At 40.9% G+C, this 21,376-nt stretch overlaps 1 protein-coding gene across 3 annotated transcripts in view; it reads right to left on the bottom strand.

Annotated features, from left to right (window-relative positions):
• The window catches only part of CPNE8 (copine 8), a 170,195-nt gene that overhangs the window by 32,788 nt on the left and 116,031 nt on the right, over positions 1 to 21,376 (bottom strand). For all 3 annotated transcript variants that reach the window (XM_080939761.1, XM_080939762.1, XM_080939763.1), the window contains 3 exons: positions 15,255 to 15,308; positions 14,336 to 14,397; positions 3,344 to 3,390 (listed from right to left, as the gene is read on the bottom strand). In XM_080939761.1, coding sequence (XP_080795887.1) covers positions 3,344 to 3,390; positions 14,336 to 14,397; positions 15,255 to 15,308 — 163 coding nt within the window. The remainder of the gene's footprint in view (positions 1 to 3,343; positions 3,391 to 14,335; positions 14,398 to 15,254; positions 15,309 to 21,376) is intronic.

The raw sequence follows: 21,376 nt of genomic DNA, 5'->3' as shown, positions 1-21,376 counted from the left end.
TGTTTTTCTTTCTCATTTGTTTTGGCTTTTCACAAATCTTTGCAGTACCATATAGCTTTATAAATTAAGTTTTCCTTTTCTAAAATAAAAACTTTTACATTTTCATATTGTATCAAATCTGTCAAACACTTGGAGGAAGATGGTCTTACAATTCAAGACAAAAATTTTAATTATTTATATATAATTTCTCTTGACATTCTTATGAGAATAAAGTCTTCAGTTCATAAAATTTATATGTATTTTTAAATGCATTCCTAGCTTTTTAATTTTTAAAAAATATGAATATAGGTGAAATTATTTTCCTATTTTCACTGTGATTTTTTTTTCTTGATGAGGTATAGGAAAAAAACTGATGTACATATTTATCTTCAATCCCATAGTGTTACTCAACTCATGACTAGTTATAACCCATTTTTAGTGGATTTGCCCGTATTTTGCAGATACATGATATCTGCAGAGTTTCATTTCATTCCTGTTTATTTCCAGTATCAATATTGTCAATGATTCTTTTTTTTTTGTCTAACTTCCATTACAGGATGCCATGGACAAGGAAATGTCAGAGATTCTTATCTTGTTCCCCATCCCAAGAGGAATCACCCAGCTTTTCACCCGTTGGGGTAGTGTGCAGAATGGGTTTTTCACAGTTTTGCTTCACAAGGCTAGAAAGTGTATACCACAGGCATATAGAAATATAGCCAATGATTTCCCAGTACCATAGAAGAGGCTCATTTTTTAAATTTTAATATTTAAAAATGAAGTAATATAATATGGCACTGTGAAATATGAGAGAACTAGAAAGCAGATGAGCAGATGATGTATCATTATACGTGGCTGGCTCCAATTATTTCACTATTTTTTTTGCACGTGTGCACATGAAAGATAATTTCCATTTTAAGTCTTCTTCTTTTATGATGTCATTGTCTTATTTTCGAATTAATCAAGTGATGACCTCACAGCAGGAACGGGCAGATGCCCTTCTCCCTTCTTTGTTTTCTGGGACAGCTTGTGAAAGGCTGGTATTAACTATTGTTCCAACATTTGGCAGACTCTATCCAAGAAGCTTCTCGAAACCGAGATTCAGTCCATAAACTGTAAAGGCAGTTCTCTAAATTGCTAATTTGGTTTCTTGTTACACGTTGTTTGGCTTGTCATTACCTTGAGGGAGATTCAGTTGTAGTGCTTTTCTGCTGAACAGACAATTGATTCTCTTTGTGGGGCTAAAACCCACAAGTAGATCAATAACTAGTTATTTCAACTAACTGAACTTAAGCTGAGTTATTTCAGGGGCCATATTTGATAGACATAAGTCAAGATCACTGTCTAAAGACACAATGATGAAAAACACATTTTCACACACAGAAAGAAGCCAGCTGGTAGAATTCGGCTTTGTTAACTGTAGCTCTAGTCTTCTTATGAATAAGAAACCATGTGTTGTTAGTAAAAATGTTTTGCAGACATAGTTTTGCTCAACTGTGCAAGGTTGCAGAGGAGGAAGGTTGGATTTAGGTGCTTTGGGGATGCTGATTGGTTCCTGAAAGTATTGCTTGTGAAATGTGGGCCAGTGTAAGAGAGATGTAGAGACCATAAGAGAGAGAGCTACAGACACATTGAGTAGTTAAAAGAAAAGATCTACAGAGGCTCCTCAACATGCACTAGGACATTGTGATGCTTTGGTTTATGTCACGTTGACACAAGTTAGAGTCCAGTGAGAGCAAGGAACCACAATTAAAAATGCCTCCATACCACTGATCTGTAGGCAAGCCTATAAGGCGTTTTCTTAATTACTAATTGATGTGGGGGATCTAGCCCTTCATGAGTAGGAACCCTTCTGGGCTGGAGATTCTAGGTTCCAATAGAAAGCATGCTGACTGCAAGGTGGTAGTGGTGCATGCCTTGAATCACAGCACTCCGGAGGCAGAGACAGATGGATCTCTGAGTTCAAGGCCACCCTGGTCTATAAAGTGAGTTCCGAAACAGTCCTGGCTACACAGCGAAACCCTGTCTTGGGAAACAAACAAAAGCAAAACAAACAAACACCAAAACAAACAAAAAGAACAGGCTGATTAAGCCATGAAAAAAAAAAAAAAAAAAGCCAGTAAGTAGCAATCCTCCATGGTCTCTGTATCAGCTCCTGCCCTGTTGGGTTCCTGTCCTGACTTCCTCCAATGACAGAACAGAGCTTTGGAAGAGCAAGCCAAACAAATCCTCTTCCCAGACTTGTGTGGGTCTTGGTGTTTTATCACAACAATAGTAACCCTAACTGAGACAGGCATTATAAACACAGTGGAGGCTGAAGATACTATACATCAAAGTTATACTTAATAGTCCTACACCTGCAACATATCTCAGCAACTTTAAATTGCACAGGGCAGCATCAGGCTTCTCCGTGACCCTGTGTCCCAGGGAGTTGCATTTTCCTGCTGCTGCAGCTTCTTGATGTTACAGAGGATTATCACATAGTACCAGGAATTTCAAGATTAAATGAAAGGCCCTGAGCAGAGCTTCTAATGAAACGGCACTGCCTTCTTGCCTTGTAAAGCTGAATTGTCCTAAGTAAACTGCGGTAGTTTCAGAAACCACCTGTAGGTAAATATCAACTAACGGCAGCTTTGGCAGAACTGAATGACCAGGGCTTTCGAGATGACTCAGTGGTCAGCAGTGCTTGGTGTAGAAACCTGGGTCTCACAGCGGACGGGCAGGATGATTCTGAGAGTTGTCCACTGACCTTTATCCATGGGTTTAGACACGTGCTCACCCACTCTCACACATATGCACCCTACACATATACACATAAACAGATGAAATAAAAGATGATAACGAGGCTCACGGTTTTAGGGTATAAGATAACCGGTTCAGATAGTCACTCCATTCAAAGTAAACTTGGTTCAAGACAAAATTAAATTTCCGTTACGTTTTCCTCCTTAAAATATTTTTACATGAGTCATTAATGTCTGTACCAAAGCACCCATTCCATTTAATAAAGTAGATGTAAAGATGTTTAAAAATGAGTTAAAAAGTATGGTTGAACTGCAATTACAGGCGTAAGCACACACAGAGTCTGAGGGGGAGCTACAGTCAGACATGCTTCAGATAAACGATTCAATTACAGAAGGGGCTGAACTCCATTTAAAATACTTACTCCTTAGAAAGAAATGTGAAATCGTAAAATAGAACAACATGTAATCACTCTGTTGTGGTTTTTTTTTTTTATTGTTCTTGTGCATTTCACATGTCTAGACATTGTAGAAGGTTAAAATGAAGAAAAATTACAGGAAACCTTAATGAAAATAAAAAACGTGTCACTGAATCGGGACACCTACCAGACACTGGCGGGAGCACTCACCATTTGACGCCGTAAAATCAATAGCCACCGTGAAGTTGATCTGCGTTCTAGAATGTAAGCAAACGACAGCACCAAGTAAGCGAGAGCGACCGCACGGGGAGGCTGTCCCCTGTTTGTGTTACACTTTTACCGTCACAGGCTGTCTGAACAAATATAACATGGATTAGACTACGTCACACAGGCAGGTAGATGCATGAGAATTGTCCTAACACTGTAACATGAAGACGTCCTTTGAATTAGACTAGCTTGCTTTTGAACTCAAGAACCTTGCAGCTGGCTGAATGAAGAGTGCCCACAGACAACTGTGAGGGTTCAAGTCCCGTACTCACCGGAGCTGCCTTGCAAACCATCAGTAAACCTACGTGCAACACTGTAATACCTCCACAATACCAGGCCTGGAGACGGGACCCTCCTCTATGCTTTTGAAAACTGAAGTGGTTTAAGTGGCATTCCATATCAAGCCACAATGGTACCCTCCACATTATGTATATGTGTATGTGTATATAATATGATATTTATATAATTATATTATATCTAAATTATATATAACATTTATATATTATATCTAATTTATGTATTATATAAATTAAATATTTCGTATATATATATATATATATATATATATATATATATATATATATATATAATTGACTTTTTTTCAGCAGTTAGTCAACACATAAAATTCTTTCACATGGTCAGTTTGTTTTCTCTTTTAAATGAGTGAACTATTTTCTTTCTCTCTTTCCTTCTCTTCCTCCTCTCCTGCAATTCCTTTGTTCTATTATAAACTAAATGGGTAGGCATTTGACTTACAGGCACACTTAGGACTATTCACACGCATGATAGTGATCCTTTCTTTCCAATAGCAGAACCATAGTAAGAGGCAGTCTTATACTCACAGTGATATGTAACTGTATCCCTTTCTTATGCTGTTTAAATAGCACTTCATTAAAAAAAAAGAAAAAGTAAGCTTGTCTTTTAAGAACATATATAGCATATTTTAAAGACTTACAGTACCTTTTGTAAAAAAAAAAATACTCTTTGCAAACTGAACTACTCAAAGTTTGGAGCTAATGATGATGATGATGATGATGATGATGATGATGATGATGGTGATGATGATGGTGATGATGATGACACCTATCAGGTCATCCCTATAAGTAGAAATGAGACTTACATATCAATGGTCTCCAACTCTAGGACATCAGGCCCCTCATATTACCCTAAAAAGTACACCTTGCCTTCTTCGGATTCAGTCTCAAAACTGCACACACTTCTGGGATTGAATTAAACTCACACCCCTCCCTTAGGAACGGCCAACTTTTCATATTTAGATATAACAAAGTCAACGTGGATTCCTTTTATAGGGAAGCGGTAATATTTTACTCAGAGCAGAAATCAGGTTTAGAGGCTAAGGATACAGGCTCCCTGGGAGCCTCATTCTGATCAGCATGAATCAAAATGAGTCCGGCTTTTAGAGAAGTAATGGAGAGAGACAATTGCGAGGACATTGCAGAGAACAAACTCCCTGTGAGGGGCTGAGAAGAACAACCACCCCCAGCCCACTGGTGCGTCGCGGCAAAAGGCTGTAACGCAGGGTGACAGGGTGACACAGAAGGAGAAGGGCTGAGTCTGAAAGAACTAGATTCAAGTTGCGGCAAATTTCAATACGGGGAGGGCAGGTTCCCAAGAACAGCACAACAGAAAGAGACAAGGGAAATACCGTATACATAAAATACATCCCATAAAGATAACATACACATTAAGTGTGCGCACTATGATGCCCACTTATATATGCCATCCCTGTTAATCTAACGGTAATTTGCAAAGGAATATAAGCTCTATAATTTTTTTTACATATTTTACACATGAGGAAAAATGATGCTCACAAAATTTAATAGTTTTCTATATGATCAGCAAAAGGCCAGCATTAGAATGTAAATGAACACCTTTCCAAGGACAGACATCCAAGGATAATGTCAATAACAAAGATATTAGGGCATTGTCATATGTTTAATGTAAATTTGCCCTCTACCAACTATGTCCTCAATACTAATCTCAGAATCAGCTGCATATCTGTTATTTATTCAAATAGAGATTCGTTAAGGTTGAAAGTAAATCAGAGCTTTGAAAACACATCATTTTAGCATATTTTAAACACCAAATTAGAATTCCACATTTCAGATCAACTTTCCTTAGATTTTCAGGACCAGACACCTTCTGCTGATCTCTGTCCCTCTCCCCACTCCTTTCTTTATTTCATTTTTTGAATGTGTGTGTGTGTGTGTGTGTGTGTGTGCGCGCGCTCTCGAGCGCTGTTCACCTATTCTGTGTGTTTGATTGATACTGACTCATTGTCTTCTACTTTATTTTCTGAGATAAATTCTTTCTTGGAGCTCACCACTGCAGCTAAGCCAGAAGCCAGAAATTCCTCAGGATCCACCTGTCTCAGGGAGACATTGTTGGTGTTACAGGAGTATTCTGCCATACCTGGCTTTTTTTAAGAGGGTGAACTCACTTTCTCAAGTGTGTGTAGCAGACGCTTTTCCTGCGAGTCATCTCACCAGCCCTCTAACTCTCTCTGCACACTGGAGCCTCACTGTACTTCCACACTCATGAGCAGTTTAATTCAATGGGTGTGTCTATTCATGGTAACAGAAGGCAAAATACATAACAGCTCAAGTGACTCTCAGAACAGAAATTGCAGCAATCACAGCAAGAAAGGTGTTTCAAAGCAGTTGCATCTACCAAAGCTACAAAGAAAAGCTGTGTCCATCAGTTCCCTGGAAGCTACCTGCATGGCAAAGGAGAACAAAGAGAGAACAAATATCTAAAACTAAAGTCACTTACCCAAACACAAAACAGAGTCTGCATAAAACACTCATCAATTGTTAAATAAAGAGACTAAAAGGAAAAGAGAGGAGAGAGACATACGGAGAGTAAAACAGAGGGAGGGAGGGAAAGGCAGAGGGACAGAAGGAGGGATGGAAAGACAGAGGGACAGAGGGAGGGAGGGAAAGACAGAGGGACAGAGGGAGGGAGGGAAAGACAGAGGGACAGAGGGAGGGAGGAAGGGAGAAGGAAAGAGGGAGGGGAAGAGAGGAAGGTGGAGAGAGGGAGGCAGTGAAGGGATAGAGAGAGGAAGGGGGAGAGGAGGAATTAGGATATATAGAGAGGGAAAGGGAAAGACAGGGAAAGGGAAAGAGAGGGAGAAGAAGAGAGGGAGGGGAAAGAGGGAGGGGGAGAGGAGGGAGAGAGAGGGAGGGGAGAGAGAGGGAGAGGAAGAGAGGGAGGGGGAGACAAGGAGGGGAGAGAGAGGAAGAGAGGGAGGGAGAGAGAGGGAGGGGGAGAGAATGGGGAGAAAAGGAGGGGAGAGAGAGGGAAGGGGAGAGAGAGGGAAGGGGAGAGAGAGGGAGGGGAGACAAGCAGGGGAGAGAGAAGGAAAGAAAGAGAGGGAGGGGAGAGATTGGGAGGGGGAGAGAAGGGGGAAGAAAAGGAGGGGAGAGAGAGGGAAGGGGAGAGAGAGGGAGGGGAGAGAGGAATAAGGACAGAGAGAGGGAGAAAGAGGAAGGGGGAGAGAGGGGAGGGAAAGGGGGAGGGAAAAGGAGAGGGAGAGGAAGACAGAGAGATCCTAAGGCCAATTATTTAGACCAAAGATTCCTCTGAAGGCACAGGATCCTCTAAGACAGAGTATAAAAGATCGAAGCACTTAGCACTAAATGCTAAATAGGGCAACTTGCTAATAATCAAGGAGGAGCAGTGGAGGAATCCTTGATGTATACTTATTGGCTGACTGACGCTGGGATTTGACTAATTCCTTGTGTCCTCAGACCCCTTTCCGTCATTTGCTTTGCTTCACAGTGTTCTGATCAGAAAAGAAAGGTTATGCCTGGGCACGCAATCGCCTGTTGAGCGTGACTCGATGCCTAGTGCTACCTTTAAAATGATATCAAAATGAAACAAAACAGATAGACCCTAAAGTTTAACAATCATCTTTCAGCCGCCAAGAGCTGTGGGATGTGATAGAGAGACCTGGAAGCCAAGGCAAAACCAGCTCTGAACTTACCAGGCTTACAGTTCCAAAGTCAACAGCAAGAGCTGCCCAGCATCCCGGCATCCCTTCTCACTGCCTCTGGGAACATCTGTGCAAATTATTATGTATGCATAATACGCCGATGGTCACATTCTACATGTTTACAACCTACTAAAGATCCACTTCTTAAAAATGGCGGATGCCAGGCTCACAGCCTTTACAAGCAGAGTTTTTGAAGACTTCAGGAAATGATTTTTTTTTCCCCATCAAGTAAGCCAAACGATGCTGTTAATAACCGCACGAAACCTTCCATTCTCCATCAGTGTTTAGAGCATAATCCCAGAGACAAAGGATCAAAGAAATTCATACAAGATGCCTCTCAATGGAATATCCATACGAGAATCTTATTTATGTCCTTGAAATATTGCATGCAGCAGTTTTGTTTTAAAAACAGACAAGAGAGTGTGAGATTTCAAGAACTTCACCAAGTTGCACCGCTCTGGCATACATAATCGAGGTTGCTTGGCACAGGGTGGACATCACAGTTGACATCTCACACACTCTAGCTCTGTGACTGTACACACTTGAGGAGCATCCCTATTTCATTTTGACATCACCTTTCTGGAGCTGTCAATGTCAGAAACATCTGCCACAATTGTGGGCAGTGGAAGGAGATGCGCACATGACCCAGAGTGATTAGCCTCTCAGATACCTACTGCTGTTACTGTGGAGTAGGTATCCCAAGCAAACATGGGCATGTTTAGGACTGTTTGGACTTACTCACCAATTAAAAATCTTCAGTTACCCAAACTAAGCATTATGAATCTTGAAGGTGGAGTCCCTCATCCCTGTTTAATTTTGATATACACATACGTCCTTGTGTCTGTTAAGATCTAAACCTACCCACCCCCGGGAATCCGTTTATTCTAGCTTTGAGACTATCAGGACTTCTGTTCTGATTTCCCATCATGCTCTCTGGCTTATACTTTGGTTCCATCACCTGCTCTGGCCCTTAAGCCTTAAGCACTAGTACCCTGCCTAGTCCCTGATCCAACTTTCTCAGCTTTTCCTTTTCCTTTAAATTAAAAGCAATTAACTGACAAACAGAAAACTGCCTGTTTCAAACAGTGCTTCATCTTTAAAAGCCATGCTTTGCTTGGAGGATGGAGAGAGGGCGCAGTGTTTTGGACCACAAATTGCTCTTTCAGAGGACCCAGATTCGGTTCCCAGCACCCACATGGCAGCTTACAATTATCCATAACTCCAGTGCTGGGACATCCAATGAGAGTCCTGTTCCGTCTTCTGGGACATCCAATGAGAGTCCTGTTCCGTCTTCTGGGACATCCAATGAGTGTCCTGTTCTGTCTTCTGGGGCCACAGATATACATGAGAGGGGCGGACATACATGCAGGCAAAATGCTCCTTCATACACATAAAATAAACTTGAGAACTCCTGCTTAAAATATACTAATCCCAATCACCCAGTCAAGAACAGGTTTTCGTACGTATGCGATCAAAGGTACCTTGGGAATTCAACTTCGCCTTTGACTGTCTTCCTCATAAGAGCATATGACCTGTCCTGTAACCACTCTCAGAAGGAACTTACTGGGTTTTACGCCCTTTAGTATCCCTGTCCTTGACTCCGATTTTCAGGATCTGAATCTAACACACTGCTGTGAACACTAGAGTGTGCTGTGCTGGTCAAGCTTCGGATCGAAGCTACGGGAGCCTGAGGTTATTGTTTAGAATTTGAGCTTCCATGCTAAATTTCCTTCCCCCCTTTTCAGCTGCTATGGACTGAACCTGCTCGATCCAAGATAACACCAAAAAAAAAAAAAAAAAGTTCCTTAATACATCTAAGTGCCTCTTCCAACAAATAAAAAAGGAACCAGCGGTGAGGGTGTTGCCATTCTCTGCCCACAAAGACAGTTTCATAAGTGAACAGATGTGATGCTTTTTCTGGACTTTGAGAACTGAGCTCACTGGGTTTTTTCTTTAATTAAAATATTTTAATTGAAATATAATTATACCAACGTCCCCCTTTCCCACCCTCCTTCCATCCCCTTCCCCCACTCCCCCTCTCACTCTCTCAAATCAATAGGCTCTTCTGATTACTGTTACATATATGAATATGTTTGGGACTATAACCTGACAACTCCCTTTAGTGTGGCTTTCGAGAATATGATTTCAGCGACGACAACTTTACACTGAATAATCAAGTAGTAAATTCATCCCTGGGCGGGGTTATTTGCCCCTCTCTTAGCTCTCAGTAGATACTGTAGTTCTTTGTTTAGGGGTTGAGCTCCGTGAGATTTCCCTCTTGTGTGCCAGACTATCTACTGATCTTGTTACTTAAGTCTTGTTTAAGGAGCCATACTATTGTGATACCCTGGGTATAGTGTCCCTGTCATTTGTAGAAGATTGCAGAATTCCTGGTCCTCTTTCACTTCCAGGACCTCTATCACCTTTAATATGATGGTAGCTGAGCCTTAAGTGTTGGGGTTATGTTGCAGAGTTACGTGTTTTTGAACACATACAGGGGCAGTAGCAAAGTATAATTTCAGAGAGTAATACCAGACCTTCTTTCTAAACATTAGCAAAAACAAAACAAAAAAAAAAAAAAAAAAAAAAAAAAAAAAAAAAAAACCAAATAACTCAAAAACAACCAACAAACACAAAATTCACAAGTAATACCAACACAAACAAAAGTAAAGTAAACCTCTGGTCCAAAACTACAAGCACTGATCAAATAAATAAATAAATAAACAAACAAGCAAATAAATAAATAAAACTGTATTTGAAATGAAGGAGGTGATGGGGAGAACTCCCTGGCACCATTTTGTCATATAATAAGTAGGTAGCAAGTCCTCTAACGGGAACAGTACTGAGAGCCTGTGTGTGAGAAACACTCTACAGACTGCAGCACAGACTCCTGGGAAGTTCAGGCTTCTCCAGGCTCCCCCTAATCATTTCCTCTCAGGAGAGAAGGTTCTTTTCACACTGCCTCAAGATTTGTTTTCCCGTATTCCTCTCTGCCTTTGCCCGGCTGGTATGTGGGGTCAAGGGAAGAATCAGGACCACTGCATCCAGCAGAGAATGAGCTTTGGCAGAGGAGAACTTCAAAATAGCACACCATGTGACCCCACGGTCCGCACTGTGTCACCAACACACGCGCACCAGGCACGAGGGAGGACAAGTTTTCTGCCCTCCTCTGCAGTCTGCCTTCCATTGGCCCTCGTTCTCTCTCTGTCTTCCCTCTCAAACGTCTAATTGCTCCCCAGAGTGAAACTCTTTCAGAGCTAGATGCATGCTTCCTACAACTGATTGTTTTTCCCTCCCAACCACATGATTGCAAACTTCTTCAAAGAGAGGAGGTGGTTGAAGGTTTACAGTGAGTTTACAGATCCCTCCGCTGGATCTGTCCTTTTTTCCTTCGCTCTTTGGCTTGCAGGCTGTCTACCATCTCAATACACACACCGTGACTGAGAAACTAACTACCCAACATAACTGTGATTGGCATCTTCTCTTGTGATCGAACACGTCCACCGCGACTCTGAGTATGACATGAATAATTCTGACCATGCTACCTGCAGAGAGACAGGCTAAGGGTGAGAGACCATGCAAATCCTAAGGCTGGATAGCCTCTGACTTCCAATCCTATATCATATTTATTTTGTTAGCTCTACACAATTTGCTCTTAACGATTGGCACACAAAAGAACAGACTTTCATACAGGATTTTCATATATATGCTTGCTCTCCCTACTTCTCCCTCCAAGTATACAAATTTAGATTCAAGCATTAGCGAAACTAAGTTTTGAGACTGTCGGTGGTTTAATATGTGTAGAAGTTTCTTCCCCAAGTGTTGATTTCAATGAGATATGAAAACACTCCCTGTGAGTTTATGGAAGGCAGGCTGCTTTTATTAGATTTATCTCCGTTTAGAGCTGCAGGGTTTGTTTTTCTACCACTTTGATGAATACAAATCACTCAGATGCCCCTACAAGGAACCCTATTTAAAGAAAAAAAAAAGTCCTAGGCATGCATATTCAAACAGGAAATCAGATTAAAAAATCCTCATAGTGTTGCCTGCACTGGCAAAGCATGCTCCCTGAGGCAGTCTGCAAACTAACCCCATGGATTTTGTAAAACCAAGGTGAACGGTTTATTGCGTTTGTGAAACTGCTTTTAAGTTTTTTTTTTTTTTTTTTTTTCTTTTTTTTTTTGGGGAAAACTGTCATGCGGCTCATTTGTCCATTTAAAATTTTATTTATTTTTATTCTATCTGGAACTTATTTTTTTTTTAAAATATTATGTGCATTGGTGTTTTACTTGTGTGTCTGTCTGTCTGTCCGTCCATCTGCCCACCCGTCCGTCTGTCTGTTTCTGCCCATATGAAGGTGTCAGACGCCCTGGATCTGAAGTAACAGAGAGTTAGGAGCTCTCATGTGGCTGCCGGTGGTTGAGCCTGGATCCTTTGAAGGAACAGCCAGGGCTGTCAGCCACCGAGTCATCTCTCCAGCTCATACGGGGCTTATTTGTAAAGGCTGACACTTGGCTAGCATTTCAAACCAGCAAAGTCAAGGAACTCCTGTTGGCCTTTAGCCTGAGCTAATGATCCAAGGGAACCCTGCCTTTCCTCTCTTCTTCCATAAAGGCTCTTGTATTTCCTGTAACAGATGAAGGATAGAAACCCTTCTTCTATAGTCTGTACAAAGGCTTAGCATCAGAACAGTACTGTCTGAAACAATAATTACCTTCAAGTGGAACTTAACTAAAAGATGAACTTCGCTGGCTTTATTCATTTAAATTTACCTTCTCCTTCCATTTCTTTGAGAACTGAAAATTACCACCACTACTAACATTACCATGACCAAATACTGGAATTTCAAACCCATTGAAGGTTTCAGAAAACAGTGGGTCGTGTTTACTGAAGGTTGGGAATATAAGAAATCCAACCACACAGCTCTTTTAAGGCGGGCCTCATTCATCTTTATCCTACTAATAGGAAATAACAACAGGTTACAATGGGAAGAGGCAGGCCTAGTGTTTGAAACATGCAACTAACTTGAGATTCATGACTATAATAGTCAGGGCTGTAACTCATCATCATCACCATCATCATCATCATCAGCATCACCTCTCTGAATGATTTAAAGTCTGTCTGCCCCAGAATTTATCTACATTTATCTCTCCAGTGACACTCCCTCCCACTTTTCCTAGCATGACAAGAAGAAAAGTGACACTTTATGCTCCTGTTTCAGTATGCCTTCTCCAAGCAGCTTTAGAAGAGAGGTCCAGTAGCAATGACTTCAGGTAGAAGCAGAATCATTTTATACTTTAAAAGAGACAAGAACCTATTTTAAGTTGTAAGTTTGAAGAAAATAAGAACAAAAAAGAAGGGAGGCTATGCAGTAAGGCATTGGGTTTGGTAAATGTTTACAAGCAGACGTTTATAGTGTGAATTACTAAAGCTTTGTAGTGATGTAATTAATATGAAACAGGAACGGCACATCCCATGTGGTCTGGCAGTATCTCTTCTATGAAGTGAACCTAAAGATGTGCTTGTTGAAATTTAGAAAATGCTGTTCACCAAGGTTTTACACAATAGCCTCATTATTGATTTTTTTAAAATAGATTTCATGTAGGTAAGTACCTGTCCTTCCTTGCTAGTTTTATGTCAAGCTGAAAAAAGCTGGAGTTATCTGAGAGGAGGGAACTTCAATAAATAAAATGTCTTCAAAAGACTGACTACAGGAATGCTCGTGGGGCAATTTCTTAATTAGTGATCCATGGGGGAGGGCCCCGCTCATCATGTGCGGTACCATCCCTGGGCAGGAGGTCCCAGGTTCTTTAAATAAACATCCTGAGCAAGCCATGAGGAACAAGGATGAGGAGAAAGCCATAGGCAGCATCCCTCCATGACCTTGCACTAGCTCCTACCTCCAGCTTTAACTTCCTACCCGACTTCCCTTGTAAGCTCTTTCCCCTACACGTAGCTTTTGGCCATAGTGTTTCATGACAGCAGTAGAAACTCTAACCAGGACAAAAGATAACAGCATGCACCGTCTGTGTGTCTCTGATGACCTGAAATAAAATGTCTACCATCTAAATATTCAATAGGGGAGCACAGTATGATGGCTCAGCGGGTAACTGTGCCTGCTGCTAGGATTAAAGACCCAGACTCAATCTTTGGAGTCCATAGAATCAATTATTGCAAGTTTTGCCCTGGGTTTCTCCACTCAGGCTCTGTGGCACGAGTGCACTGTTAGACTTCCTTAGATTAACATGTGTATTCCAGCTTGCTATATTCACTTCTTGCACACTCACAGGGCAGCCCCTTTAATCTGACTCTCTTGGATGGTCACTTGGCCAACTTCTCTGCTAAAATCTGCAGTGGCCAGTATTAAAGTGAATCTTTTGGTCCTAATAGTTTTCACTCATATATGTAATTAAATAAATTACATATACACATGTATGTATGTGAGTATGCATGTATGTAAATATGTATGCGTATATATGAATGTATGTATATGCATGTGTGTATGTATATATGAATACGTGTGTGTATGCATGTATGTAAGTATGTATGTGTGTATATATGAATGTATGTGTAGTGTATGCATGTAAGTATGTATGTGTGTATATATGAATGTATATGTAGTGTATGCATGTATGTAAGTATGTATGTGTGCATATATGAAAGTATGTGCATATGCATGTATATATGTGTGTTTATATGAATGTACGTGTGTATGTATATAAGTATGCATGTGTGTATATATGAATGTATGTGTGAATGCATGTATGTAAGTATGTATATGTGAATGTATGTATGCATGCATGTATGTAAGTATATATGTGTACATATGTGAATGTATGGTGTTTGGTTGGTTCCATGGCCATGGGAACAATCTATACACACACAGAATGCTATTTGAATCTTAAAAGATGGCTTACCCTCCTTTAATATAGTCCAGGAAGGAGACTTCTGTTTCCACCAAGAAGGACAATAAGGTGACCTGGGGGGGGGGGGGGGGAGGGAGAAAAGAAGGGAGGGAGAGAGAGAGAGACACTATTACCTCTCAGTAGTAACTGTAATCCCAACATCCCAACATGGAATGACACAGACAGTCTTCCACTAAAAAGAACATGATATCCCCTTGCATTTCAAAAAGAACTACAGACATTATGTATTAAAATCTGCTGGGATGTGCATTTGACATTATCAGAGGGGAGGAAAGATGGCATTAATTATCTTCTTGCTCGTGACAATGAACAGCTTGGCAGTGATCTGCAGGGACACTCCGCTGTCCCCACTGTGGGTCAGGGACGGTGGAAAGTCTGAAAAGCATTGCCAGGTCCACACGGACTCTCCTTTGTCCCCGTGCTCCAATATGGCCCCCTCATATTTGGATCATTATGATTAATACAAAACTTTAAGAGAAAACAACAAAAACAAGTTTCTTCGGAGTAAAATACTTTTAGAATAACTTAAGAGTTTTTTTTTTTTAATTTCTGTTTAATCTGAAAACAGGGTGGTCCTGATTATTTTTAGTTTGCTGACCGTCTTTGCTCTCCTGTCCCCATCCTGATCTCCCCACAGCTGATATCTGATAGTCCGTCAGTGAGGATGTGGACCTCTGAGTTTGACCTCTGCCGCTGCAGGAAGAGGCCAGGACAATAGTTGGCAAACCATCCACGGCCCCCATGATCTCTTCTCCGGTCCAACACTCCCTAGGAAGGTAAGGCTTCCAGCATCTGCCTTTGTTGCCATATTTGAAGTGAAGTAAATGCCTTTCTAAGATGATGTATGCTCCTAAACCATTAAGCCGTTTCCAATGCGAGTCTCTGACAAAGAGCATTAAAGATGACTTACTGTTCCTGAATTCGTGTATTTTTTCTTTTTTCCTTTCTTTTTGGGATTCACCACCTCGAAAAAGCAAATGAAACAATTAAAATGCTAGGCTTCCTCAGATTGAAAACACGTGTATTCCAGCATGCTACATTCACAGGACTGCCCCTTTACTGGGTCGCTCGGGTGGGCACTTGGCCAACTGCTCTGCTAAAATCTGTAGTGGCCAGGTTTAAAGCAAGTCTTTTGTTCCTAGTAGCTTTCATTAACTTTGTTTTGATAACTCATAGCCATCTGTACACTTTTATAAGGGGCGATTTTATCATTTTATTTATGTGGATGCAAGAGTGATTTGTGAGCACCCGTATGTTTGTATGCGCTAGTATATGTGTGTGACTGTGTGTTGGGGCATGTGTAGGAGTGGGGGGTTGTCTGCCATGCGCTTGAGAACACCATAGAAAAGCTGCACCTCCTGAATGGCTGATTAACAGATCAGACCTTCAATAGTAGTGGCAAGCTGGGTGACAGGGCAAGAAAGTGCAGAGGCTGCTCCATCTTGGATTCTTTTGAAGGCCATTTCTTGTCTTAACTAGGATTTGATCTCTTTGATGTCTTCCACCTTAGAGCATAGAATCTGGGGTAAGCTAAATCCACGTTTGTGGGCTACAGTCACTTGGACTTGTGTCCACAATAAATTATCTCCTTGTACTTTGAGGTGACACGTGGGTGTGCTTTCCCAATGGGAGTCCTCACAGAGACAAGAGGAAGGCATGGTATCTTCTAAAGTTAGAGGCAGTTGTGGGTCAGGGAGTGGAGCTCAGCCTCCCTGGAAGACCAGCAAGTGTTCTTAACCACCACGCCCTCTCTTCAGTGTCATACACATCTTCTGGATTTAAATGAGGCCTTTACAAAGATCAAAGTACCCAGATAATGATAATTCCCTTGGAAAGAATCACAGACCGCAGCAATGTTGGTAGCACACACACGAGGAAGGCGGGTCAGGTCGATTGGAAAACTGAGGACAGTATGGGTTACAAAAGGCAAGACATGGCTCCTCCACTAAAAGAAAGAAAAGAAGAGAGAGAGAGAAACAGAGAGAGAGAGAGAGAGAGAGAGAGAGAGAGAGAGAGAGAGAGAAGAAAAAGACAAGAAAAACAAAGAAAGGAAATAGAGGAACGCAAGGAAAGAAGGAAGGAAACAAAGGAATAAAAGAAAGGAAAACCACAGGCTGCTAAAGAAATTACAACTGAAAGTCATAACTTCCCCTTTATTAAAACATTAATAGCCAATGACCTAATGCATGAAAGTAAGGAGACATCCCAACAAAGCTTCTGTTTATAATGCTAGGATTCACCCTGCTACTCACTCCACAGTCACTGGTAAGGGACAGATGTGTGGACACATTGTGGAAGGACAGCAGAGCTAAAGACTCCAGGAAAATTAAAACGAAGAAGCCAGAAAGATAGAAAGCACCCCAGCCCCCAGCCCCAGCCAGTTTTGTACAACAAAGAATTCCTGCTCAGGCCAGTTTTCAGAAAAAGATCCGAAGCAGCCCTGACCCACCTGGGCTTCATCTAACACTGTGTAAGAGAAAAGCCTTCAGTGTACACAGGGGTGGCTGGAGCTCAGAAAAATAAATGTCGCATGCGGTGGGGACAGACCCTTGGCAGCCACACTTACACAATATCTCCTCTCACTTCATTGCTCCAGTCTAACAGCATGTTTACTAAAACTCTGCTAAGTTTCCCTTTCAAATGAAAGTTAATAGAAACACAGTCACAATAAGCGACAATCTTGGTTTATTAAAGTATGCCTTATTATGATTTTGCATACAGTGTCTCTGTGCACGTGTGTCTATGGCTTGTTTTGAGCATCATGTACTTAGTGAGAATTTGACTAATAGTCCATGCTCATGTAAAAAGTCAATAACAGCCCAGCTTCATTTTGTTCACAGTAAAACTAAAATTTAAAAACGAAATAAAGATTGCCTCATCAGAGATGGTCTGGAATCTTTCTTTGGAACAATTTATTTGAGTTTTTAACATTAAAATGCTTAAGGGCGTGGCATGCATAATCATACAATTCTGGGTCAAAACAGTATCTCCTTGATCCTTACCCCAACTCTGGTACTACAATGTGGTCCCTATTTCTTGAGGGTATAAATTGACTTTAAGAAATGATCGTGTCTACTCTGAGAAATGCTTTCCTTCTGGACAATTGTCTTTGGATAAGAATATCCTACAACTACGACTTAAATGTGTTACACATATAAACAAATTTATATATAAGCACAAGCATGTTGAGGATTTTAAGGATATTTTTGAAAGCTATAGCCCCCTTAAAAGCAAATAAATAGGTTTTCCATGAAACAATACAGGGTTGCTGTCCTATCTTCTAAGTTAAATGACGACCAATGGTGTGCCTTCAACTGTGCTAGATTAATAAGCTCCCAGCAGGGTTTGTTAAATGTTAATACTCTTTAGGAAAAAGAAGAAATGAACATCATTACATATACATATGCATATATATGTATATATACAATGAGAAAGAGATGTATGTATTTAACATTTATGTGACTATAAAATGTCCTCATACAGAGTAAAAATGTTAAGTGTGATTGTTTCTGGACCATCCACAGTCCCATCAACAACCTCTGTAAGTCCAGTAAATGTATTGGTTCTTCTGAGTGAACTTTAATGAAATTAACTTTTGATTTGTCATTGGGACTTTACCAAAAAAGGGGTAAGCGTTGCTTAGTCTCCCCTCCCCTAGGGAGAAAATTCTCACAGCAGAGAGAAAACTCACTATCAGTGCTACTGTGTCTCAGGGCATGAAGGAAGAGAAATGTTACAAAGGTACAGAAAGATGAAATTGTGTTAGTAAAGAAGGGTTTATGTGTGAAGGTTTGAAAGGATGGATATTTACAGAATGGTTAAAAAAAAAAACTAAAACAACAAAACACAACAAAAAATCAAAAATTTTTGTGTGTTATTAAGGTCTGAGTAAGTTATTTAAGTAAGGTACATAATGGAGAGACATAGAGATAACACATGACATTAAGGTTTCTAAATTAATTTAATTAATTAACTTAAGTTAAAAATCAACAATTACCAAAATCGGCTAAAACATATGTCAAATCGAAGTATATTTAGTAATATTTGTCTATTCAAGTATTATACGGTTAGTTAAAAGTACAGGGCTGGTGTACTTACGTTCTGGGTGCTTAGTAACCAGACTCAGGGGCTATTCTAATGTGCTCAGAGGGACTACGGGGAGAATATTTTCCCCCTTTGCTCTCCAAGGTCAATGAGGTTCCAGGGGACTGTGAGCCATCTCTAGAAATGTTCTACAACTGTGAGGAATCTCCTGTTCTGTTGTTCAGGGAGGCCACGGAGCAGGCCCTCAAAATCACTTAGAGGATGCAGTATTTAACAGTGTAGGAGACATCAAGGAATGATGTGAAATCAAACAAGGGTCAAATATTTTAAAATCGTGAAAGCTGTATGTCAGCAATGCTGTATCTAAACCTCCCATCTAGTATTCGGCATTAAATGTGTTTTGCTGAATTTTAGAAAATAGATAAATTTTAGAAAATAGATAAATCCTCCAGTCAGCCTTTAGTGGAATTTCAGTCACATATATCTCTCTGGCCTCTAGGACAGCATGATTAACTTTCATTACAGAGGGATTAGTTCAAGTAATGTGATTCTGTAATTATGTTAGATCAAGATTTGTCATGTAGGCCACATAGGACAGGTTCGACAATCAAGAGAACACCTGGTATTGTATGTAACATATGTAACTGAACACATTTATTACTTCAGACTGAAGTGGGCTAGAGAAGCTCATTTAAAATATGGAACAAAAGGCCGCCATTGTGTGTGTGTGTGTGTGTGTGTGTGTGTGTGTGTGTGTGTGTAAGTAAATCTGGAAAAACTAAGACTTGTTCCAAAAATCCAAACTCCAATATCAAGAGTCATTCAATCAAGGAAAACAACAACAACAACAATAACAACAACAACAATAACAACAACCCACTGAATCTCTCCGCACTGCCTTCGTCTTTCTCAGTCTCCTCTTTCTCAGCCTTGGGAGCACAGAAGTCAGCCTTGCAAAGAGAGCAGTAGAGAAAAACACAAGTCTAAACACCACTAACAGGTCAGACCCTGATTTGTCAGAAGGTGTTGTTTACAAAGAATTAGCATTAACAAACTGGTCTAAAAATCCCTCTATGGAAGCTCCTTTGAACAGCGTTTGATTTGTCTTCATCTGACCTAATTTAAAGCCTGAGAGCTGGGAAAAAGCTTTATCTCCTAGACATTTATTGAAAAAGAGTTCCTGGTAGCTGTTAGCACCTGGATACCTGCCAAAGGAGAGAAGAATGGGGTCGATGTGCAAACCAAAAGGGAAGATCTGAGATAGAAGGTGGAGTGTCTTTAGAGAGATTTTTAAGTTTTAGTAGGTATTATTTATTACGTATACTTGTGTGCGTGTGTGTTTGTGTGTATGTGTGTGTGCCCACAGAGTTCATTTCTAGAGCTGGAGCTAAAGCAGGTGTGAACCGCATGATATGGGTGTTAAGAACTCGACTTGGATCGTCTGCGAGACCAGAATATGCTCTTAACTGTGGACTTCTCCCCCCCAGGCACAGACGGTTTTCAAAAGTCAAGCTGGAGCAGGTCAATTGGCAGTCTGGCAGTGCAGCTCTGTGACCTACAGACTTTTCATGTGTTTGCCACTGAACTCCCCAGGAAGCTGGCTGGGGAGGAGCAGCCCAGGGAGGAGCCTAAGTAGGCCAGGGTGGAGGCAAAACAGGAAAAGGCCATGGGAAGAGATAAATTATTAGACATAAAAAAAAAAAGTGCAGGCAAAAGGAAAGAGGCAAGCGAAAGACAAATAGGTACCTACAGGAACATTTGTGAAATTCAGTTATTCAGTAGGTGGGAGGTTTTCAGTAGCGTTTAGAAATATTTTTGAGTGGGGTGGGGGGAGTTCTACCTCATCCTATTTTTTAAGTGTAACTGATGTTTTTGTTTGTGTTGTTTCTTATTTTAAAGAGAGGAACTCATTCACAGGTTGTTTATCTGGGGAGACAATCAGAAGATAAGGAGATGTTGAGTTAAGAAAGGGTGGGGCTTTCTCAGGGATCAGTCTAAACAATCTCCGGAAGGGGCTAGTTTTATACCCTGCAATACAAAGCAAACTTAACTGCAGGTTGGATCTCAGCCACGTATTTATCTCTGGAATATTTTCAGTCACATCTGGTCTCGTGTTTCTAATAGGACAGTTTCTACAGATCCACCCCTCCGTTCTTGCCCTGTCAAGACTGTGATGTCTCAAGACTGAAAATGTCTGTAGCAGTCCATTTTCCTAACAATTGGAGAGTGTGCTTTTGAAAGAGAGGAAATCTGTGTATGTGCTATATATGGCATAAAATCTTCAAATCAGCAGAAGATTGTGTATAGATGTTAAGGCATGAAGCCTTATCAATACTCATTCTAGCTCCCAAATAATTGACACAAAGACCCATTAAATTTATTAACGAGCATCTATTGTAACCCTCTAAGCTGTCTACTTTCTGGCCACAGGCCCCATGTTACTTGCAATCTGATTCTCTCCCGGGCATGCTCTGTTCCATGTCTGTTTACATGGTGAATCCCTTGGGCACCCACCCATCAGGACTCCTCCTGGATCCTGTGCCTCAAAACCACTCTTCTCTCTCTGCTTTCATTCTCTTGGTCCTTCTCTCTTCCTTATTTGTAGCTGGGACTGGAAGTCCAGCCTTCCTATCTCCTCTTCAAAGTCATAGGTGGAATCAGCTCTTTATTGACCAACCAGAGATGATGCTCGACCGTGCCCATTGTCTGGACTCTAAACAAATGTCTGGATATAGAAATCAGCACCTGAATACACAGTGCACAAGACCAACCTCCCAACAGCCATGAGGGGTTGGCTATGTGGTGTGAGGTATTAAAAGAAACTTGCTGCCAAGTTTGAGGCTGAGACATCACTGGGATAACTTCAAAAAGAAAAGAGGTGTGGCTCTTCAGGAGAGTTTTGGTACCTGAGTGCAATACATGATTTCAGGATTTTGGTACATGTGTTAAGAACTGTTATGAATTGGAACTTCTGTGTACCAATGTTCA

This window comes from Micromys minutus, assembly GCF_963924665.1.
Source record: "Micromys minutus genome assembly, chromosome: 27".
NCBI classification, from domain to species: domain Eukaryota; kingdom Metazoa; phylum Chordata; class Mammalia; order Rodentia; family Muridae; genus Micromys; species Micromys minutus.
Note: the sequence above shows the minus strand (reverse complement) of the source record. Positions and strands in the feature narration are given on the sequence as shown.